The sequence below is a fragment of the Mycteria americana genome, chromosome 8 (assembly GCF_035582795.1).
Source record: "Mycteria americana isolate JAX WOST 10 ecotype Jacksonville Zoo and Gardens chromosome 8, USCA_MyAme_1.0, whole genome shotgun sequence".
Lineage (NCBI taxonomy): Eukaryota > Metazoa > Chordata > Aves > Ciconiiformes > Ciconiidae > Mycteria > Mycteria americana.
This window is the reverse complement of record NC_134372.1, coordinates 26,237,067-26,260,440: the sequence shown is the minus strand read 5'-3', so window position 1 is coordinate 26,260,440 and position 23,374 is coordinate 26,237,067. Positions and strand designations below refer to the sequence as shown.

Below are 23,374 nucleotides of genomic sequence, written 5' to 3'. Positions count from 1 at the left end.
AGGTCTGGGATGCCTGGTTCAACCCAGGTGCTGAGAGCAGCCTGTGGGCACCCACTGCCATCCTGGGAGTTTAGGGTTGGGGGCAAACTTGGATCTCTGGGTGAGTGCGGTGCTAACACGGGGGTGTCTGGTTCAACCCCCTCGAGATGCCAGCACTGCTCCCAAGGCCCATAGCTGGTGGTTACAGGGCCAAGAAATCCCTTTCCAGGGCCAGCCTAGGTCTGCTGCCAGCTGGTCCCCAGGACCTCCACGGCAGAGGTTGTCTCCGAGATCCCAGCACGCAAATCCTGACCGTCTTGCAGAATCTTGCATGGACCCCTCTTGGCACAGAGGAACCTGAGCCTCACACGTCCTACAAGAAACCTTGGCTTTCCCACACTGACAACTAAATAGCACTGAAATGCAGGATGAAGCAGCATCGGGCCCTGACTCATGCACGCTGTCTTTCCAATGGAGATGTTTCAAAACATGGAATGTTTTGCCTGGACTCTCCTGGCAGAAATGCCCAGCAGGGAAGAGGAGTAAGTGATAGGCTGGACACCAGACCAGACCACAGCCCTGCCCCTGGGGGGCAGCCTGAGTCCTCCCAGGTGAGCATCACATGGGCTGGGTTCGATGGGGAACCAAGCCCATGGAGGGGAGGTGATGGGGTCCTCAGCAGTTTCCCCATGGAGATGTTTTGGTAAGGGCCAGTTCTGGGTTTTGAATGGCATGTCCTGTGCAGTTGCCTCAAGCAACTTGGGAGTGGAGGCTGTTACAGCCCTAACTGTGGAAAAAATGAATTAAAGTGATATGAAAGAAGTACAGACAAAGGAACAGTGGCAGGGAGGGCTTGCCCCGCTTGGAGGCAAGTGGGAATCAGCCCTTGCTCTAGGAGCAGGCTGGGGCCCTCTGTCCTCACTGTCCCAATTCAGAACACAGCCTTGCTTCATACCCTGCCACCTTGGGAGCCCCTGGCTCCTCTAGAAACCTGGGCACCATTACAAGAGTGGTAGGCAAACCTCCACAGACTGGCTGCCCTGCAGAGCTGGTGGCCCCTGACAATGTCAGATCACAGCCAGGGCAGAGGGAGGCACCACCAGCATCCACGCCTCACGCAGAAGATGAGACTCCTGCATCTTCCGCACTGTGGGACCGGTCATCTCCAACCCCCCCACCTCCATGGCAGTGTTCACAGCCCCTGGTTTTGTCTGACCCAAACAGCCACCCCACAACCTCCTGCTTTACCCCTACACCCCCAGCATCAATATCTGGGGGAGTCATCACCACCCCAGCCATGGCCTCTACTCCTGGGTGATCCTTCAGATACCATGGCTATCACCATCCTCACTCCCTGGCACCCCCAGACGATTATGGCTCTGCTGTGGGGACCCTCATTGCACAGGTCCCCCTTATCCTGGGACCACCTGGGCCCTTTGACCATGACCATCCTATGCTCAGGGGAACCTGCACCCCCATGCTCCAGAGGACCCCCACATCCCTTGTCATCCATATTCTTGTTCCTGGATACTCCCAGGCCCTTTGGCCTTCATGGCCCCACTCTCCAGGACTCCTTAGATCACTTGGCCGTAATGGCTCTGTTCCAGGTATCCCTGTTGCACAGGTCCCTTCTTGTCCCAGGATCCTCCCCAGGCACCTTGATCATCACCATCCCCTGCTCTCGGGGAACCCCCAGACCCCTTGGGCATGGACCCACACCTGGGGCTTCCCAAGGCACCCACTGTCCCCTGCTCCTGGGACCCCACGACCACAGGGACCCCCTGGACCCATTGGCCTTCATGGTCGAGCTCTGGGACCTCCATGGTTCCCTACAGGGTGAGGTGTGCCACCCCCACTGGCAGCGCTCCATCTCTCGTGTAACCCCTCGGCAGCGCTCCACCGCCCGTATAACCCTCCCGTGTAACCCCCCCTGCAGCGCTGCATCTCCCGTTTAATCCCCTCCTCCCCCAGCTCCGGCCCGGCCCCATTGTCCTCCTGGCGCCCCCCGGCGCCGGCTCTGTTTCCGGCCCCGTCCCCTCCCCTCCGGCCCCGGCGAGGGGAGGACCCGGCCCGGCGGGAGCCGTGCCCAGCCTCGCCCCTGCGCCGCCCTGAGCGCCTCGCACCGGCACCGGCGCCGGCACTGGCTCCGGCTCCGCTCACTCCCTGCGCCGGGGCCCGCCACCGCCCCCTCCCTCCGCCTCGCCCCGCCCGCCAGCGGCGCCGGGACCCGCCGCCCGGGCATGAAGGTGCTCCGGCACAAGATCGAGCTGCTGACAGGTACGGCTCGGTCCGGCCGCCCCCGCTCCCGCGGCCCGGGCGTGCTGGGGCGGGGGGACGGGGACGACGCTGGAAGGAGCCGGGCGCTGGGGTGGATGGGGTCGCGGAGGGGAAAGAGCCTTCAGCCCCTGCCTAGGAGATGGGGCTGCCGGCCCCCACCCCCTCCCGCTGCCTGCCTTTTCTCCCCCAGGTATGGGCTGCTCTGGGGAACGATGCTTTTTGGGGTACGGGAGGTGATGCCTGGGGAGGTGCCAGGGCTGCAGCGGGGGAAGCCCAGCCTGGTGGTGCTGGGTGGGAAGTGGGGGCGACTGAGTCGGCATGCTTCTGGCAGGGGGGTCCGCCAAGCAGACAGCCAGAGTGGGGGTGTGCCTGTGGGACTGCTGGAGTATCCCTGCAGCGCCTGCTCCTCCGCCAGCCTCCCCTGGGAGTCTCCCGGCTGCCTGGGTGCCCCAAGGATGGAGCTGGGGCTGATAAGGAGCTTGCTCTTAGCAACAGCCACTGCGAGACAGCCTGCACCCCACAGAGCCACCTGCTGCCACTGCTGCCCCCCCCGAGCCCTGGGTGCTCAGCCCCTGCATCAGTGGTACCAGATCCCCCAGCCTGGTGGGTCTTGCACTGCCACCTGCCCGCTCCTGCGCTTCCCAGTTGGACCACACTGTTAGGCTGGTTTGTGGGGGCTGCTGGGGTGCAGACCTATGCCCCCCCATGGGGGGAGAGCAAGCTGTGGGTGTTTATCCTGCACCGGCGGGGCTGTGTTGCACTGGGGTTTTGCTCCACCCCATCGCGGCTCCTCAGTGGTCCTGCTCGGGGAGGGGGGGGGGTGGCGATGCTGTGGGCACACTTCTGTGTCTCGGACTGGGCTGCAGGTTCCCTTCCTCCCTCTCCCCCCCTTGCTGGAGGTCGCCTTGACTTCATCACCTGGCAGGGACCAGCCCTCGCTTCTCCGGATTTGCCTCCCCATCTGTCATACACTGCTCAGTAAGCCTGGAGAATCCATGCTGACATGGTGTGGGTGCCACATCCGCGCCAGGGCAGAATGCACGTGGTCAATGAGGAGATTCCCGTGAGGCTGGTGTGTTGTCTGAGGGACCCCTGCCCTCTGATCAGACACGCTGCCCAGTGTTAAACCCCTCCCACAGCCTCATCATAGTGATGATTATTATAATAATAATAATAGTGTATTTCCCTGCCATGAGCTAGTTCTCCTCCAGTGAGCCAACACTGGGCTGAGATCCCTGGGGAAGGTAAGCCAAATGTGGCTGTTTCCATCCCCGCCTATATATCCAGTGCCAGGGCCCTGGCGGGGCAGAGCACTACTCCCAAACAGAGCACTAATGTCACGCTGGGTTTGGGACTGATTTGGGATTAGGGAGGAGGCATGTCCCAGCTGTGCCCAGGAAATGGTGGCACCACACTGGGAAGGCAGAGTGGGAACAGAGATGGGTGCGCTTGGGTTGGCACCCTGGGTATGGGTGCTGCTGGGGAGTATTGGGGTGAGCTGGAGGGAAAAGGGCTCATTGCCAGCCACATTGCCCTGGTGTGTGATGGGAGCCAAGTTGTTTTGGCTAGGAGACCGAGGGCTGTGGCTTCCTTACCACCCCTCCACAGTGATGGTGGCCCAGCTGGGCTGGGTGACACTGCCCACAGCCCTACTGCTGTGGGCAGTGCTGGCAGGAGCAGGGATGAGGGTACTTGTGGGGTGGCATGGGAAGCAGAGTGCCCACAGGAAGCTGGCAGCATGGCTATGATCCTGCTCACAGGCAGTTGTACTCATGGGACTCCCTGAGGTACTGATCCCTCCTCCGTTCCCATGCTCAGCACCACTTTAGGTGATCGTCCATCCCACGCTGAGGATGCTGATTGGCGCAGGGCTCTGCCACGTCCCTCGGGAGCCCGCTTTCCCCCACCATACAAGCAAGGTCACAGGGCCTTTCCTTGTTGCTTGGCCTCCCTCCCATATTAGCTGGAGGCTTTAATTAATAAAGCCATTCACCATATGCCAAGTGCTGTTCCCAGTCGCCCTGGGGCTGCAGCCACACGGTGGGTTGGTGCAGTCAGCGTGGGACGCTCCTGCTCTCTTCCAGACCCAGCTACTGGTGAGGCTGATTTTCCTCCCATTTTTTAACCCTAGGATCGTGCCCTAGGGGGTTGGGGGGTTGCTCAGTTGGTGGCTCTGCAGGCTGCATCATCTCAGCTGTGCTGGTGGGCTGCAGGCAAGGGCTGTCCCCTTGCACAAAGCCATTTCCCCAGCAGCAGCCTGGAGCAGCGTGCCCCAGATGTATGCCTTTCTATGGGGCTGTTGACACCTCACCCCACTGGGGTTTTGTGCAGCCCCTGGCGCGGTGGGACCCTCCATGCAGGGGGTGACAGGGAGGCCCCCGGCGCTGGGCACCTTGGGACTCCCGGGAGGCTTTGTGGTGGTGTTTCTCCCTCCAGAGAGTTCTGGTTTGTTGGATGGCTCCCAAGGAGCACAGCAAAGTGTGGTGTCTGCAGAAAGCAGCCAGGTGGCACAGCCTGCTTGGTTTTTGAATGGAAAACCTGGCCAGATGAGCAAAACCTGGCTTTGGAGGGGAGTTTATGACCAGCTCCCATATTCCTGGTGACCTTGCAATGCTTGTGAGATTGCTTGGCCTTTTCACGTCATCAGCCCGGGCTGACCCATGTTTGAAGGTGGACAAAGTGTGGAGCAGGCTTGGCCGAGGCTGTGGATAGAATGGGGTCCTTGTCTGCTGTGGTGCTAGCGTGGTCCCATACATCCCCTGTATCCCCAGGGAGACTGTAAAGGGTGGGTAGCCAGTGGAGGGGGGTGGGACCAGTGCTGGCCCGTTCAGAGCAGCAACAACTCGTCCGAAGGCTTGGCCTTGGGGAAGGGGTAGAAACAGAGGCTGCAAAGGCAAATGCTTGAGGTCCAGATCCTTCCTGAGCACAGATAATCCCCTTGCACTGGGACCTGCCAGTTACGCACCCCATCTATACACAGGGGAGCCTGGATTGTCCCCCGTGTCCCCCATGTCTGTCACCTTCTGTGTGCAGCCAACTGCTGGGGATGCAGGCATCCCCTTGCTCCCCTCTGCTTTCGAAGCTGGGCTTGTGCCTGGGGGTGTTTTTGGAGATGCAGGCACTGCGGGGGGTACAAAGTCCCGCTGCCCTGGTCAGCAGCATCCAGTCTCACACCTCTGCTGAGTGGCAGCTCCATGGTTAAGTCTGTCCCTGCAAGCCTTGGGGCTGAGCTGCCGGCTGGCCAGCACCTGCTTTGCAGGCAGGGAGAAGAGTTTGGGAGTAAAGGCTTCACATTTGTTTTTCTCCCATCATTGTGATACAAACTTAAGGCTGCCTCGGTGCTCCCCTGCTGCTCGGAGCATCCCTCTGCCTCCCAGCATGGCTGAGAAACATGACCCCTCATTCTGGCTGTGCAGAATGTGTCCCACACTCATTCTGGTGTGGGACACCCATATCTGTCTGCAGCCTAAAACCAGCCAAAACGTTGGATTTTCTCTCTCTGAGCATTGCTGGAAGCTGGGATGGGAATTGGGATGTTCTTGCCCTGGGTTGAGTGCTTACAGGGGCAACCAGCATGGACAGACCAGGTTTGTCTCCCAGTTTGCCTAAGACCATGCCCTGGAGACAGGTCTGTCCTTAACTGGGAGAACTGGACCTGGGTGGGAGCTGGGAGCCGAGCTCCTCCAGGCACTGCCTGCCCCATGCCCAATGCCCTGCCCCAAGCCAAAGCACCAGGTCCCCATGGTATGTGGGTGGAGTGAAGCTGATTTGGGTCCCGTCCCCATAGGCAGGGAGATCTGGGAGGCTCCGGGGGGCTGGGGTGAAGGGAACCGAGGTAGGTTCCCATGGACGCTGACATCTCCATTGCCCTGGGCAGGGCTGCTGCTGCAGGAGATGACCATGGCAGGGCTGCATGAGCTGCGCTTCACCGAGGAGAAGCCGCTGCTGCGGGGCCAGGATGCCGAGCTGGTGAGTCCAGTGATTGCACTGGCCCCAGCTCCTGCATATGGAGTGCCAGGACGTGGGTGCTTAAGTGGGTGTCAGGACGTGGGTGCTTAAGTGGGAGCTTGGGGGGGGGGTGTGCTGGTATTGGGTACACATGTGTGCACATGTGTGTTGCTATTTGGTGCAGGTGTGCATGCAGATGTGTGCTGGTATTGGGTGCACATGTGTGCACATGTGTGTTGTTATTCAGTGCATGTGTGTGTGCAGACATGCTGGTATTAAGTGCACATGTGTGGTATTCAGTGCATGTGTGTATGCAGATGTGTGCTGGTATTGATGTGCATGTATAGGTGAGCATGGGTTCTGGTTTGGTGTGATGATGTATGTGTGTGAAGATGTTGCACATACATGCTAATACACACTTGTGTGTGTGCACACATGCAGGTAGTGCATGCACATGTGTGCGGGTATTGTAGATGTGCATGTATGTGTGCACATGTGTGGGCATCGTGTTCTCCTGCAGCCAGTGCTGCCCTGGGGAGTGGGTGCTTGTGGTGTCAGGGGGCTTCGTGAGTTGGGTGGGAGGAGGGTGCTGTGGGAGTAAGGGGCGGCGGGTGGATGTCTCTGTCCCTAACGGCTCCTTCTCTCCCCAGGAGAACTCGGATGTCTTCCTCTCCGCTGTGGACATGGCCTGGAAGGTAGGACCAGCCACAGGGGGTGCCCCCCAACCCTGGGTCCTGCTTGGGACAGCAGCCTGCGGCTGGGGACATCCCTTCCATGGGGAAGCAGTGCCTGGTCGGTGTCTGTTCATGGCACTGCACGTCCATCACGGTCCCTGGCAGGAGGGGACGGAGCGGGGAGGTCGCTGCCAGGCATGCTCTGTGCTGGTGCTCAGATGTGGCTGGTGGCTACTTGGCGACTGGCCAGGGACAAAACCTCTTTAAAACAGGCAATTTCTTTTCAGGAGGGCCAGGCTGCTTTTCCAGCCCCTCTGCCATCGCCATGGCAATAGTTTCCCAGGCGATGCCAGCTCCTGGCTTACATAAAGATGTTTGAAAGCCTCTTTGTTTTTTGGAGGGCTGGGGCATTGCCCCCTGTACCACCCACCTCTCTCAGAGAGCAGGGCCCCTCCACTCCCCTGGCTGGCGCCTGCCCGCCTTGTACCTCTGTTTTGCCTCTTCAGAGGAGCCCCACAACATGGCCTCAGGGCTCACAGGGGCTCAGCTCATGCCTGGCTCCCATGTTGATCTTCATTGCTCTCACACCTCTGCCCAAGCTCATCCCACACCATGCTACCCCTGCAGAGACCAGGGTGCTGGTAGATGGGGAGGGAGGGTAGTAGGGCTGCTGGACCCCAGCTCGCTGCCTGTCCCTCTCCCAAAGCAGCCCCCCTCCCAGGGTACACCAGTGACCAACTTCAGGTTCTATGTTGCTGCTTTGCCAGTGGCTGGGACCACCGGGAGGGTGAGCTTGGGTGGTGCTGGCTGAGCCCTGCCAGTTCCGGCACTGAAACAGCAGCACCTGCTATTAAAATAAATCTGGATTTCATTCATCCTGGCAGAAGGGCAGGGGAGCCTGGGTCCCCATTTTGGCAGACCCAAAGCAGTGTCCAGGCTTTTGGGGCTGGCCCGCTTGGTCTCCATCACCCGTGCAGGTGGCAGGGTGCAGCTGGGCGGGGAGCAAGGACTCTCGTCAGGATGCTGGGCAGTGGCTGCTGTGGTTCACAGAGATTTCTGGTGCCTCTCTTGAAGGCCACAAATTTATTAAAAAATGGCAGTGGTGGAAAAGAAATGCCGCCTTCCCAGCAGCTCCAAAGCTGATGAGATGCTGGGGCCCAGAGCAGCAGGGTGTGTGGGTCTGGGCTGTTCCTTGCTCTACTTGCTCAGGGTCCCTGTTGACCACTGGAGGGGAAACCAAACCTCCTGGTGTCACCGAAGTGAGGGTGAGGAGGGAGGGGGAAGCAAGGAGGGAGAGGGAGGCAGCAGTGCCGGGCTGCCCAGAGCTCCTGATAGTACCACGGGCATCAGTATGGCTCTCGCTCAGCTGTGCTGGGGCAGGGCTTGGTTGGCATGCAAGGGATGTTAAAGAGCAATGTCTTTCCCAGGACAATCTTTGCATGCCAGTATTTCAGGGATTGGGCCATGGTGACGCTGAACTGTGTCCCTGGTGGTGCCCAGGTGGAGCAGGTCTGGACAGCAAATGCCACAGCGATGCGCCTGCATGCCTTTGGTACCTAAAAAAATGAACTGGGCAAAGATCAAGGCAGCTTTTCTCAAGCCAGCTAGGCCCTGTGCCCTCTTGGTTCCCCTCCAAGAACCTCAGTGTGGGGATGGGATGAACTTCCCAGGCTGTGCCAGGCCAGCCCCCTCCTTTCCCCCACCCTGGCACTTCGCAGGTTGGTTCCCTGCAAAGGCTGAGGGCTGCCTGCCCCTCCTTGGGGAGATCTTACCCCATTTTCTAGACTCACCTCCTTGGGGTAATTCAATCCAGCCCCCAGCTTAGCTCTTCACTGTCCCTCTGCTCCTCTCCAGAGCCAGTCACTGTTCCCTTGCCGAGATGCTCTGGCCTGGCCAGAGCAGCAGGGGGGAGCGGGGATCTCCCACTGCCACTGCCAGCTGAAGTAAAGCCCTTGGGGCTGCTGGCATAAGCCAAGGTGCAGGAGTGTAGGGGGGCAGGTGTTTCTGCCCTGGGACCCTGACCCTTCTGGAAGTCTGTGCCACCTGCCAGGCGGATGGGCTAGTACCAATAGGGTGGCAATGCCATTTGATGCCATTCGAGTGGAGTCAGCCTTGCTCAGCCCTCTCATCTCCCTGCTGCCCTTTTGCATTCATGCATTATATCAGCTTGGCTTTTCCTCCCCTTCTCCCCTCTATTTTGCCACCTTCTGTCTTTTTTCACCTGCTCATGCCCTTCTGCATCTCTTGCTTTTCCCAGAGGCTGTGGCTGCTCATGCTCTTTGCTCCATAGGCAGCAGGGCTGAGGAAAGCAAAAATGTCACCTGGACCCGTGAACAGCTTTGTACCTGTGCCAGGAACTACCTGGGAACTGTGCTTCCCCCTCACACGTGGGTCCTTCGTTAGCAGAGATGCATCTCTGGGCTAGTGTCTGAGCTCCCTGCAGGATAAAGCAGTGCAGAGGAAAGTCTCTTTGGTGGAGGCAAGGTAGATGCCGTCCCACTGCCTGTCTGTTTGTCTGTCCTTTCTCCCACATCCATACCCCCCTGGCTGCCCAGCCTGACTTGTTTGCAGGACACTGCTTTCAGTGGCTCCCCACCAGCTCTGGGTGATCATTTGTCCAGGTCAGGGAAAGGGCTCTCCCCAGGCAAAAGTGGCTCAGCCCTGTTATTAGACATCAGAGACTCCACAGGAACAAGCCTGCTGGGTGAAGCCGAGGACACAGGGGAAACCCATCATATGTTAGTGATGGCAGCTGGACCCCCTCTGCCCATGGCTGCGGTGCATGCTAGGGCATGGTGGAAGCAAGCCATGGTGAGCTGCCAGGGTGGGGATGGTGCAGAGGTGATGGATGGCAGGCTCCAGCTGGCATGGAGCATCCCTGTGTTGTACAGGGAGGCTGGAGGGTCCCCGTTGGATGCTGCCCTGGTCTGGCACTGGCATGTGGCTTGCCAGCCCCTTTGGGCAGGCGCTGGAGGGATCGCAGGACTCTTTCTCCATCCATGATTGCCCAGCTTTGCGCTGGAACAGCTCGGATGCCAGTTGTGCTGAGCCAGGCAGTGGTGCTGGGCTGGGCAGGGTGCAGGGCACCTGGAGCCTGCCGGGGGATTTTGGGGCTGTGGCGCCATGAGGCTGTCTGTGGGTGCGAGCTGCAGACAGAGAGACTTGCCCTCTTGCGAAGCCTCATTGGAATTGGAGCAGAAACCATCTGCCTGCGAGCATGTGCACACAGGAATACACACATGTGTGCATGCGCACATAGCAGGTGTCAGCCCAGGAACAGGATCTGACCCCTCGGTGCTGCTGGGTTGTCTTTCCTCCTGCCTTATTTACCTGCCACCAGCGACGTCCAGGTTGGGGCTAAATCCTGCACTTCCCCTGTGTGCCAGCATCCCACAGCAGGTGGGATGACCGTGGGTATCTGGGCAGTGTTCACATATGTACACGTGTGCCCCTCTGTGCACATGTGCACAAGGTTCTGTGTGTGTGCAGGTCATTGTGCATCCATGGGCATGAGTGATGGCCATGGCATACATGCTAAGCACATGGGAGAAGGATGCAGCAGGCATGCTCCTTATATTCACGTGACCATGCACATACATGCACAGGAACATGTACCGACCCAGACACACAGGGGCCAGCCCTGTGGGGGTATGCGCAAGCATTTCGTGGGGTGCATGTGCTTCAGCGTGGGTAATTGTATTTATTTTTCCAAAGTTTGCATGCACATACATGTGGGGGGACACGATTTTGCCTGGCTCCTGTGTGTCTGTGTTGGTACATGTCCTCTGCATGTATGCGCATGGTCATGTGCATATGTGGAGCATGTCTGCTGCGTCCTTGTCCTGGGTGTTTAGCGTGTACCCATGTCCGTTCATGGGTGTGTGTGCACTTCCTGGTGCGTGTGCATTGCTGCAGGGCCTTGGTCTGGGCAGCTGCAGGCTCGAGCATGATTCTGTGTGTTTGCGGGGGGCTGGAGCCATGTGTGTGTGCGTGATGGGTGCGGGCGAGCATCCCTGGGCTCTGTCATGACAATGCTGTGTATATTGCAAGGGGTGTGAGTGCAACCCTGTCCAGGCACCCCTGCCTGTCTCTGTCTGCTGAAGGAGGGAAGATAGCGCAGGTACCGCATGGTGCCAGGCATTTTTTCTTCATAAACAAGGGTATTTGGGGCCAATTGGAGCATGAATAATTCCTGCGGCAGCCAATGGCTGAGTGCTGGCTCCATTGCAGTGCTCGCCTGGAATGGAGGCCAAACCTGCCGGGGCTGTGCCTTGCGTCGAGGGGGAAGGGAGAGGGAGGGCTTAGCGCAGGGCTGGGGCTCTGCTATAAATCAAGGCGAGGGGCTGAGCCAGTGCAGAGCTCTGCTTCGCGCCAGCCTGCTGCACCGCTGTGCCCCACGCCAGGACCCCGTGCTCGGCCCACCCTGCCCTCGCATCCTCGTCCACCCGGTTCCTCACCATGCCTGAGTGCTGGGATGGGGTAGGTACCACTGTTCCTGTGCTTCCTGCCCTCTCTTCCCAGGGATTTTTGCCCCAATACCTCCCCTGCTCACCCACGCTGGACCTTTGTACCAGCAGGGCTTGGCGTGGGCCAGGCAGGCATTGGTGCGGGGGAGACCTGCTGCTGGGGAGCCCTTCCTTCCCCTAGCCCTGCTGCTGCATCCCTGATGTGCTGCAGGTTTCGGGGACGCATTGTCCTTGAGCATGTCCTCCCCGAGCCCAGTGGAGATGCTGCGCCAAGGCCAAGGGTAAGTAAGCGCAGCTGCAGTGGCTGCGGGCTGACTGCTGATGTGGGGGGCACACTGCCCCTTCCGCACCCCCAGAGTTGCAGAGGGAGAGGGTCTCTTGCTGTTTTGAAGCAATCCCTCAGATGCTTTCCGGCCTCTGTGGTGATGGCAACGCCCCATGGCAACAGGCTGGTGTGGAGGGGGGCAAGCGAGGTGGGAGCACTGCAGCGGCGAGCGGGTAACCTAGACAGGGCTGGGCTCTCTCAGGCACCTATGGGTGCTGCAACCCCCGCACCTCTCCTCACTGGGGCTATGGGTTGTTAGTGCCCCCCCTCCTTGCTGCCTGCATCCCCTGCATCCCTAGCCTCTCCCCTGCAGCAAGCATCCCTGCGGCAAAGGGCAGGGCTGTGGTACCCAGCAATGCTGCAGAGGCTGCACCACAGGCAAGGATGTGCCTGGCTTGGGGGGTGGGTGGGTAGCAGTGCTGGGGAAGGAGCTCTCACCTTGGGCATGTGATTTTTGGGTGGGATTGCAGGCTGAGCTGTTGGGGCTGTGATGGGGACCGTGGGCATGGGGATGGCAAGGAGGCAGCCCTGTGCCCAGGATCAGACCACATGGATGCCTCCTGCTCTGTGACCTTGGGCCAGGCCCTTCCTCTGCCTCAGTCTCGCCAACCGTTGTTGCGGGGGGGATGTCCCCACTCGATGCCTGCTGCCTGATACAGCCCCAGGGAGTGGAAGGACAGCTGTGGATGAGGACTGGGGTCAGGGTGCCCTTGGGGAGCCGAGTGTTGTCTCCACAGAGCCCTTGAGCTACCCTTGGGTGCTGCGTCCCACTGGGGACAGCGGATCTCAGTGAGGGGAGTCACTGCAGTGAGGAGACCGTGTTCTTAGGTGGTTCCTCCCATCTGAGGCCCGTGTCCTTCAGAGTCCTTGGCGGTGTGTAACCCGCGGGAGCATCCATGTACCTTCCCCCCTCCCGCCAGCCCATCCATGGGGCTACCAGTACCCACAGCGAGGACTGTGCTGTTTGGGCACCCTGCCAGCATCCCCTGTCCGGCCCTGCTCGGCGTGTGATGCTCCTGCACCCACCAGATCCCAGCTTCGAGGTCACTGCCAGTGGACTGGCTGGCAGGCATGGGCATCTGGATGGGACCTCTGGTCCCTTGTCCCCAGGTGATGCCTTGGCCAGCAACTGGGCTCGCAGCCTCAGTTTCCCTTGCTGGCTGGGGATGATGGCCATGAAGGTGAGGCTGGAGCCCTCCCAGCCAGGGAAACTGAGGCACAGGTCAGTCCTGATGTCTGTATGGGGGCACAGCCATTTCAGACCAAGGAATTTTAAAGTTACTTTAGCTGTCATTTAGCTGCTGATCAGGCTGCAGCATTTCCCAGGGTAGTGTCTGGGGTCTGACCTCTGCCTGTTTGTCCCAGGCACAGTGAATCCAGGCCACCTGGGCCATGCTGTGGTCCCCCACCCTGTTCCCAAAACTCCGTCAGTCTCAGGCCCTTAAAGATCTCCTATCCCATCCTGTGGTCCACCTGTCCTGTCCCATGATCCTCCTCTCCCAAACCCTCTTGGATCATCCCATCCCATCCCATCCCATCCCATCCCATCCCATCCCATCCCAAACCCCTATCCCTTGATCCCATCCTGTGATCCCATCCCATGATACACCTGTCCAATCCTAAATCCTATTATCCTATCCCAAGTCCTTCCCTTCCCTTCCCTTCCCTTCCCTTCCTTTCCCTTCCCTTCCTTTCCCTTCCCTTCCCTTCCCTTCCCTTCCCTTCCCTTCCCTTCCCTTCCCTTCCCTTCCCTTCCCTTCCCTTCCCTTCCCTTCCCTTCCCTTCCCTTCCCTTCCCTTCCCTTCCCTTCCCTTCCCTTCCGCCTTCCCTTCCCTTCCGCCTTCCCTTCCCTTCCGCCTTCCCTTCCCTTCCGCCTTCCCTTCCCTTCCGCCTTCCCTTCCCTTCCGCCTTCCCTTCCCTTCCGCCTTCCCTTCCCTTCCGCCTTCCCTTCCCTTCCGCCTTCCCTTCCCTTTTGCCTTCCCTGGGGGAGTTGGTGGAGGCTGGGAGCATTTGTTATGTGATTTGTCCTGCCTTCTGCCACTGCCAGGATGCCCAGAGCTGGGGGTTTTCCCAGAACAGCTGCTCCTCTTTCCCTTGTTGCTCCCATGGGACCCAGCCACGTGGCGAAGCAGCAGTGAGGGGTGGGATGGTGGGGCAGAGGAGGATGTCTTGGGGCAGGCAGGCATCATACCATCTCTCCTCCTCCCCCAGGAACATGACATTGAGACCCCCTACGGACTGCTGCATGTTGTCATCCGGGGCTCGCCCAAGGGGAATTGCCCGGCCATCCTGACATACCACGATGTGGGCCTCAACCGTAAGTGCTGGTCCCTGGGCCATGGGGCACAGGGGCAGGCAGGAGCGAGCCTGGGGCTGCACGGGGTGCCAGGACATTGGCCAAAGCCCCTGGCTCAGCTCCTTTGCCTCCTCCCATGGAGGGTCCCCAGGCTGCATTGGGTCTCCCCAGGCATCTGAAAGCACCAGGAGGGTTTGGATGCTCAGCCCAACCCAAAGCCTGGGCCAGGCATAGCCGGGAGTGCTTGGCCACTGCAGTGCTGGCTGTCCGCCTTGCCCACACCGGGCAGGGATGGGATGCGGGGAATGCTGGGTCAGTCCCTGCTGCCGCTGCTAACCTGTTTGTATTCAGAGCACAGACCTGGCTGGTGGCAGGGCATAGGGGAGGCTGAAGGAGACAGGGGATAGCGGGGAAGGAGGGACCCCCATGGATGGGGAAGGAGGGACCCTGAGCCAGGGCTCTGGATGTGGGGATGCTGCTCACTCTGTAAGCCTGCAGCCTGGGATGCACACCCCAGACCCCTGCCCTGGTCTGTGCCCCCTGGCTGAGCTGGGATGCCTGGTGCCCTGTGAGCAGGGAGAAGTATCTGCCCCTCCACTGGCGGCTGAGGCTGAGTCACCAGCATGCTATGTGAGCTGCCTCACCATCACAGCAGTATTCTCGTGTCCAGGGATGCATCATGTTGGTTGCAATGTGTCGGAGTGGGAGACGGACCCGGAGTAACGATGAATCTCAATATGAGTATGGTCGTTCTCGTTTATTCAGATTACTTAACAGGTTTATATAGAAGCTAAGCAAAGCACGCGCTAACAGCGACTATTCTATTGGATAACTATACTTGTCCACGCGCTTAAAACAATTATATGATTGGTACAAAGTTGCCGTTCACGCACTGTTCACAAAGGGGGGTTTATCAGCACTTTCCCAGGCTTAGTCCCGCTTATCTTGTTTTACCAAGTACTCCTTCTGCTGTTCTCAAGGGAATTTCACCTTGATCTCTGGCTCCCAGGCCCCATCAAAGGCTGGATTGCTCACATCAATTAAGCTGTGTCCTTTTTCACTTAACCATTCTTCCACAGCAATGGACCTTACAACCTGCTTTGCCCCCACATTTTGGGAGGGATGTCCTGGCACCAATGTCATGGGGCAGGACCCGTCCAAGCCCCGGAGATGGCTGTATCCCACTGTAACAGTGGTGGCCTGTCCACAGCAGTGCTGTGGCTGTTTCTTTGACTTTTTCCAAGCCGCTGTTTCTCAAATCTCATGTTTGCTTGAGCCCTTTCTGGGGATTTTGGTTAGGGCCAATAATACCCTGGATTGCTAATCCTGCTGCCCTCTGGGTGGTCCTGCAGCTCTGGGCTTTGCATCCCCCGGTCCCATCCCTCCAAGCAGATGAGGTTCACCCTGAACTCCTTATCCTCCTGGCTGTGTCCATCCATCCCCATGCCTCCCAACACCAGTAGGGATGCAGCCCTTGCTAACAGTGGCTGTGGTCTCTGCTGTGGGGACGAGGAGCCTGGAGAGAAGGGGATAGGAGGGCTTTGGTGGCATGTCACCTCCCCATTGAAGGGCAGTGGGAGGGCAGGTGACCTCTCTCCATGCTCTCCTGGCCCACCAGGCCCCCCATGCCAGGGCATTTGGTCTCTGATCCCTGCCTGCCCTTTGACAGACAAGCTTTGCTTCAACACCTTCTTCAACTACGAGGACATGCAGGAGATCACGAAGCACTTTGTGGTGTGCCATGTGGATGCGCCGGGCCAGCAGGCAGGAGCCTCGCAGTTCCCTCAGGGGTAGGTGCCAGCTTCAGGGACTCTGTGCCCGCCAGGATGTCACCTCCCTGCCCGCTGGGTTGTCATTGCCTGGGCAGTTGTGCCCTGCCTGTGGGTCTCTGAACCGTGACAAAGCCCATGGCAGCCGACTGGCCCAGGGTGGGCAATGGGGTCGTTTGCGGGTGGGTGGCCTTTCCCTGCCCACTTCAGGCAGCCCAGCTGCCCTGTCCTAGCCTTCCCGCTCTGCACGGGTCCCATAACCGCTGTCCTGTGCCTCCCTGTGCTGCAGGTACCAGTATCCATCCATGGACCAGCTGGCTGCCATGTTACCTGGTGTGGTGCAGCATTTTGGGTGAGTCAGCCTCTTCTCCATGGCTGCTGGCTGAGGGTGCTGGGCAGGGAGATGGGCAGGAGGTAAGAGTTTTGGGGCTGGGGGAGTTGTCCCTGTAAGCTGGCATGCTGCATGTCTTCTTGTGCCCCATGCTGCGGGTGGGGGAGTGCCCCAGGGAACCCGTGCTGGAGCCCACTGTCCCCCCATACGCACCTCTCTGCTTTACAGGTTCAAGTACGTGATTGGGATCGGTGTTGGGGCAGGAGCCTATGTGCTGGCCAAGTTTGCGGTGAGCCTGGGGCTGGGATGGGCTGGCCCTGAGTTGCCCATACCTGCTGTCAGCCCAGGGAAGAGCAGGAGCTGACACCCCCGGGCAGGCTGTGCTGCTGAGAAGGCTCCTGGAGGGCTGGGGGGGTGGGGATGGCAGTGCCATGGCCATGATGGCCGGGCAGTCTTGGCAGAGGACAGGGCCATGGACCATTACGCCCAGGACAGGGCCATGTCAGCCCCATGCAATGCCTGTGCAGTGGGCAGCGGTGCTGGTGGGGGGGCTGCCCTGGGCAGCCTGACATCCTCTTTCTGCTGAGCTTTGCCCCTCTTGCTCACTGCAGCTCATCTTCCCTGATCTGGTCGAAGGACTGGTCCTCATGAACATCGACCCGAATGGCAAAGGCTGGATTGACTGGGCAGCTGCCAAGGTGGGCAGGGTCCTGACCACCCCCTCCCGGCCCTGGCGGCTCCCTCTCCCTGGGGCAGCAGCCAGCCACAGCAGCGCCATAACTCCCTGTGCTCCCTCCACAGCTCTCTGGCCTCACCAGCACGCTGCCGGACACTGTCCTGTCCCACCTGTTCAGCCAGGTAAGGGCTGCACATCCTGCCGGCCCCCTGCCACTGGCCCCCAGTCCATCATCCCATCACCTGGGCTATGCCCTGCCCTGCCTGCCGGGTGCCGCAGTGCTGCTGGAACCTGCCCCATGCCCAGGGATGGGGTTAGTCAAGCCCTGCCTGTATCCCCCCTGCCTGATCAGGGGGCTTAGCCTTGACAAGTATGTGACTTGTGCCCATGTCCTGCCTGAGTGTGCTGCCTGAAGCACTGCTGTGCCCAGCTGCATTGGCCAGCATCCTCCCCCTCTGCCCTGCTGGCTGGCACGACATGGGCAGACCTGGGGCAGTGGGGTGTCTCCGTGGCACCCGGCAGCACCTGCCCTGATCTCCGTCCCTTGCCGGCACAGGAAGAGCTGGTGAACAACACGGAGCTGGTGCAGAGTTACCGGCAGCAGATTGGCAGCGTGGTGAACCAGTTCAACCTTCAGCTCTTCCTCAACATGTACAACAGGTGAGCACCCTGGGCGGCCCTGCCAGTGGGCTCCTGCCCCTGTCTGTGCCAGGGTGAGGGGCTGCAGTACTGGTGGGTGGCCCCAAGGGCACCATGGGAACCCTGACCCCTGTTGGGTGTTGCCATCACCCTCCAGTGCAGGCAGGCAGCGGTGCAAAGCTGGCCGCTGGTGCTGGCCAGGGGTGCAGGAGTGGTGGTACCTGTGCCAGAGTGTTGCCATGTCCCAGAACCCATGGCCATGGGTGCACGTCACCATGTCTTCTTGCTGGGTGCTGGCACAGGCCTGGGGAAGGGGGCAGAGATGCTGTCCCATGCATGCAGGGGCTTGGGAGCCTTGCTACTCCACTGGGTGCTGCATCCCTCAGCGCAGGCTCTGCTTGAGTCATGGCAGAGATACCTGTGGGGTCCTCCATCCACAGGGTGCTGGGACAGCAGGGCTGGGTGCTGCTTCCCAGAGCTCTTGCACTATGGCATTGGTGGCAGCACCTGTCCATGGGCTCACACTGGCCCTCTTTCTCCTCCATCAGCCGCAGGGACCTGGACATCAACCGGCCTGGGACTGTGCCCAATGCCAAGACGCTGCGGTAAGAGTCATGCTGGCATGGCATTGAGGGTCCCTGGGCAGTGGAGTCCCACCCAGGCCAAGCCCTGACAGTGCCCCTTCCTCCTCTCACTTCCAGCTGCCCCGTGATGCTGGTGGTCGGAGACAACGCGCCTGCTGAAGAGGGGGTGGTGAGTGATGGGGCAGTGCCTGTGGCGTGGCATGTAGACGGTGCCCATGCATGGGCATGCTCACGTTCACTGCCTGCACAGACATGTGTAAGCTCCCGTGTGCAGGAGCATGCTCACGTGCAAATCTACCTGCTCATGTGGGCACATGTGCATGTGCATCTGTGCCTGGTTGCCACACTTGGAAAACCTCCCCTTCCTTATAAGCCCAGACGTGCTCACAATGCGCACACTCGGATGTGTCGGCACACAGGCACACTCCCTGCTTCGCCACATGCACCCAAACAGCTGCTAGTTACATGCATGTGCTCGTGTACATCTGCATGGTTGTCTACACTTGCATAATCAGCCACAGGAACTGTGCAGGTGGCCGCATTTGTACATAATGTGTAACTGCATGCACACACCCCCTCCTCCAGCACAAGTATGTCTATGCATATGCACATGAGCACACTTGTGTGCTCATACTCACGTGTGTGACACATAGGATGCCTCACCAGCCCCCCTCCCCTCCCTTTCCAGCCCCCACCCTTGCCCAGACACTGCCTGGCAGGAGGAAGGTCCCCCCTGTCTCATGGCAAGGGATGGTTCTGTGGACTCAGGGCTTGCTTAGCACCCTGTCTCCACCTGGCTGGAGTGGGATGTGCCAGCTGGGGTGCCATGGGCCAGTGGCAGTACCCGTGGGCAACTTCTGCCAGGCTCAGGGCACCCCAGGGTGCTAACATCATCCCTCTCACCTGCAGGTGGAGTGTAACTCCAAGCTGGATCCCACCAACACCACCTTCTTGAAGGTAGGCGGGTGGCAGGGGGCAGCTGGGCAGTGTCTCCTGCCTATGAAGTGTCCCATTGCCCTCTGCCTCAGGGTTGCAGGGTGTCCCCATCTCCCCATTCCAGGTCTGTCCTAGCCATGGGGCTGGGGGTGGGTGGGGAGAGCAGGGTGGTCCCAGCAGTGGCATCCTGCCAGCAGGTACCAGGGGATAGGGTGGGTTGCAAAGGCACCCTCCCAAACTAAGCAGGACCTTCTCTCTGCAGATGGCTGACTCCGGTGGGCTGCCCCAGGTCACACAGGTGAGCCCCCACAATTTTCCAAGTTAACTGGGTATACTGGGCCCTGAGACATGCACTGGTACTGTCCCTGGCTAGCAGGGGATGGGCTGAGGTGGGCATAGGGGTCTTGTGCATGGGCTGCCAGAGGTGGCTCAGGGCTGAGTGGGGATCTCAGCCCCGGTGCTGCCTCAACTCAGCCTGCTCTTTCCTTGCAGCCCGGCAAGCTGACTGAAGCCTTCAAGTACTTCCTGCAAGGCATGGGCTACAGTGAGTGCCAGGGCTGGGCCCAGGGCTGGCGTGCGCCTGCGTGTGCACATGCGTGTGTGCCTGTGTGCGCGTGTGCTGACCCTGCTGCAGGAGAGGAGCCTGGCACCCCCATGTGCCCGTCCTGATGGAGAGCTGCATGTGCGTCTGTGACATTGTATGTGCAGGTGTACAAGATGTCTATCCATGCATCTGTAAGGGCTTGGAGTGTACAGACTCTGTGTGCACACAGATGTGTGTACAAGGGCTCTGTGTGTACATATGTGTGTGGACAGGGTCTCTGTGCATGCGTGCACACTTATGTGTGTGTGGGCATGCACAAGCAGGGGCTGTGTGTGTGCACACAGACATGCAGAGTCCATGTGCACAAGTCTGTGTGCATATGTGTGTGTATAGGACCATGAGCACATGTGTGTATGTGTGTGTGTGCAGGTCTGTGTGCATACCTGTGTGTGCACATGCACGAAGGTCCATGTACACACGTGTGTGTGTTTGCAGGTCCATGTGCACATGCACACATGTCTGTGTGTGTGCGCGGGTCTGTGTGCACACGTGCAGGTCCGTGTGTATGCTCCTGGACCCGTGGAGCAGCCAGCACGGCTGATGCTCTCTCTCTGCCCTCCCTGCCCTTCTCCTGCTCCACCCCTGCCAGTCGCCCACCTGAAGGATCGGAGGCTGAGTGGAGGCACAGGTACCGCTCAGTGCTGCTCGGCCCGTGCCTGCTGCTGCATGGTGCCCACCTGGCCTGTGCCCTTGGGCTGCCTGGGCACCTTTGGAAGCAGCCTGGGTGTGGGGCTGGCCCTTCCCAGCCAGGTGCCCTCTGCCTAGCTCCGCTTTGCCTGACATGGCACCCTGAGCCAGGGCTGGGGGCTGAGAAATCCATCTGGGCACAGTCTCAGCAGTGTGCCCACTGTGCCCTCCTCCAGCCGGCCAGGAGCTGTGCCTGCTGGGCATCCTGGCTGGAGGAGGGTGTCACCTTCCCTGCACACCCCGGGGAGCCAGGAGAGTTCCCACCCTTGCTCACCCCTTCCCCAGCACGTGGCGGCCAGATGTCGCATGCCTGGGAGAAGTGCCTGGTGTGCAGCCTGCCCCAGGACGCCCTGTCCCTGCCCTGCTGTCCCTTGCCAGCCTGGAGCTGCTCATGTTGTCACAGCACTGCATGCTGCAAGCTTGTGCCAGGGGTCATTTGCATCAGGGAGCGGGACTGGTGGCTTTGCTTGCGTGAGGCAATGTCAGCACAATGTCCTGCTGGCTTTTGGAGGGAGCTGAGCACCCCAGCTGTTTCTCTGTGCCCTTGCAGTGCCATCTGCCAGCATGACCCGCCTGGCACGCTCCCGCACGGCGTCCCTCACCAGTGCCAGCTCGGTGGATGGCACCCGCCCACGTGCCTGCACCCACTCGGAGAGCACCGAGGCCATGGGGCAGATCAACCACACCATGGAGGTATCATGCTGAGGTCCACACCTGCCGCCGACGTCTCCTCCAGAGCCATCTCCCATCTGTCAGCATCCTGCCAGCATCCACCCGCCCCGTGGACGTCCTCCACCAGAGCCCTTGCTCCTTCGGGGTCGATTTGTCTTCTTTGCCGTTGGCCTCATCCTCTTGTCCAGTACCGAAGAAAAAGAGGGGCCTTGCTTCACTGCCTCCTGGCTCTGGCTCCTGGCTTCGCCCAGCAGTCATACATGGTTCTGCATTGGTCCTCACCCTCCCTAGCATTGGCTTGGCCCTGGCTTGGGAGGGTGGGTGGCAGGGGGATGGGGCCAGGATGGGGGAGCAGGGGCAAGGTGGTGAGATGGGCACAGGATGGTGGGATGGGGCAGGACAACAGGCTGTGGGCAGGACAGCAGGACGTGGAGAGGACACAGGAGGCAGCTTGGTTCCTCAAGGCCAACCAATGGCTCGCCAAGCTAGAAGGAAGACAGGGACAGGGAGTGGCGCTCACTGGGAGGTCACTGGGCCCCTTCTGGGGATGCAGCTCCTATTTCTGCCCGCTGGCCCTCCCTGGGGAGAGCTAGCGTAGGATCCCCCAGCACACCCAGGACTTGCTGCCCCAGAGCTGGCTGATCATTGTGAGAAATCGCACACCAAACTGTCCCCTCGCCCTGGTCATGTACCCTGAGGGCTGCCCTGGGGCAGAAGGAGAGGGCTCAGCCCTGCTTCAGAAGCCATCGGGGCAGGAGGGTGCCATGGACGTCCTCTGCCCATGCCCTTGCCTGTGGTGGCACTTCCTGCCACATGCCACCAAAAACGCACCGGGAGGGAAGTGGGGCTGTGTGCCCTGGCTTGCTCGGTCCCTGCCACACTGGCAGTTCACTCCCAGCTCTTGAGCTGAGGCTGCTAGGGCTCAGAGGCCACCAGGTTTGGTGATGTCGCATGGCAAATCCCCCCTCCAGTTTTGCCACAGCCTGTGGGTGTCGCCACAGTGGAGCCATTAGCAATAAGATGAGACACTGCCCTCCCTGCAATGCTGGGGAGCCCTCAGCACCCTTTGCCCCACAGGGTGCATCATCGCAAGGTGCTGGCAGTGTGGGGTGACCCATGGGACATGGGGAGCACCTCAGTATCTGGCTTTGCCCACAGGCTGGCTTTGTCCACAGAGCTGGCCAGACCCACCATGGCCCCCAAATCCACACCCCCCCCCAGCACCTCGCCTGCACACTGAGCAGGGTGTCTCTCAAGGCCTTGGCTCCCTCCGAGCCGCAGTGCCCCATCCGGCCACCGGCTCCAGGTGGATCCAGCCACGCATGCTCAGCAGGGAGAGCCGTGTCATCATGTAACCCCACTGTTGGCCACCCAGCCTTTGCTGCCATCCCTGGTCCACCCTGTGGGCAGCAGAGCCCAGCTCCTTCTGCACCCAGCATGAGGGAACCCCTGGCTCTGGCGATGGGTGCTCAGGTCTTTGCAGGCGGTCCGTGGGGTACCTGAGCTGGGACCTATAGGGGACCCACCAGGCGCCACCATCTGGGCGAGCAGAACCAGTCCATTGGGAGCAGGTCCCACCCAGCCCCCCAAAAGCACTCACCCCCTCAGACCCCATCCCTACTCCCCAGAGAGGGGCACAGGGGTCCCGGGGCTCCCAGCGGGTGTATGAGGTCTTTTGGCCCTGAGACCTGTGCCCCACCCAGCCCCTCCCATATTGAATGGCCACCCCAAACACCAGTATCCCCATTTGTGCCCCACTTTGTTCTGCCGTGTGCTTCCTTCTTGGTGTGACTCTGAAAGCTACGTAGCTCCTTTTTACTGTAGATACCGCTGCGATCTCTCGTTTTCTCAGCGTGTTCTTCCAGATTATATATATATATAAAAAAATAACTATACATAATATATATAAGGGTTTGTCTGGTCCGTGACCTTTTTGGGTTTATTCCCCCTTGCATTCTCATCCAAGTGGTGCCGTGTGGTTCCCCTGGAGGTGGTCTGGCCGTGCTCATCTTTGGTTCCTCACCTTGGTTTTGTTGGTCAGTTTGATTTTCCCTGGTGGTTTGTTCTTTTGATTTTTCTTGGTTTTCCTTTTTTCCCAGTCACAGCAGAATTTAATGCATTTTCCTGTCTGAGCGCAACCTGGTTTTGTCATGGCAGTATCAAGGCCACAGCTCTCATGAGACGGCAATATATAAACCGGATTTAACTAATCTTGCTGTAGAGAGGATTTACTGTGTTGGAAAAAACCCAACAAACTAATAAAGATGTTAAGGACCTGCTGTGCTCTTTTCAAGAGGCTGCAGGGAAACGGGTTTGAGCCCATCCTGGGCCTGCCTGCAGAGATCCAGTGGGCAAGGAGAACAAGGGGGACACCTTGGCCACCAACCCCACCAGGGGCTGCACCGCTGGGAGGAGAGCCCAGGACCCCAGGGTGCATGTGGAGGGGAGCCGTGTGGTGCTTTGGCTTTGGGGCAGCCATAGGCAGTGCCCCATATGTTGGGAGTGGATGGA

At 59.8% G+C, this 23,374-nt stretch overlaps 1 protein-coding gene across 6 annotated transcripts; it reads left to right on the top strand.

The window, feature by feature from the left end:
- The first annotated feature begins 1,998 nt into the window (after nt 1-1,998).
- NDRG4 (NDRG family member 4) lies at nt 1,999-23,167 on the top strand. Of its 6 annotated transcripts, none has more exons than XM_075510222.1 (17): nt 1,999-2,256; nt 6,134-6,225; nt 6,855-6,899; nt 13,881-13,986; nt 15,635-15,755; nt 16,024-16,086; nt 16,294-16,354; nt 16,677-16,763; nt 16,867-16,923; nt 17,298-17,401; nt 17,929-17,985; nt 18,082-18,133; nt 18,874-18,921; nt 19,163-19,198; nt 19,393-19,444; nt 20,094-20,132; nt 20,742-23,165. In XM_075510222.1, the coding sequence occupies exons 1-17, from the start codon at nt 2,220-2,222 to the stop codon at nt 20,894-20,896; spliced, it is 1,212 nt and encodes a 403-aa protein (XP_075366337.1). In that variant the 5' UTR covers nt 1,999-2,219; the 3' UTR covers nt 20,897-23,165. The 6 variants fall into 6 exon arrangements, with proteins under 6 accessions (XP_075366337.1, XP_075366342.1, XP_075366338.1 ...); XM_075510224.1 differs by lacking the exon at nt 1,999-2,256 and adding an exon at nt 2,319-2,446; XM_075510223.1 differs by lacking the exon at nt 20,094-20,132 and having other exon boundaries at nt 2,003-2,256; nt 20,742-23,162.
- The last annotated feature ends 207 nt before the right edge of the window (nt 23,168-23,374 follow it).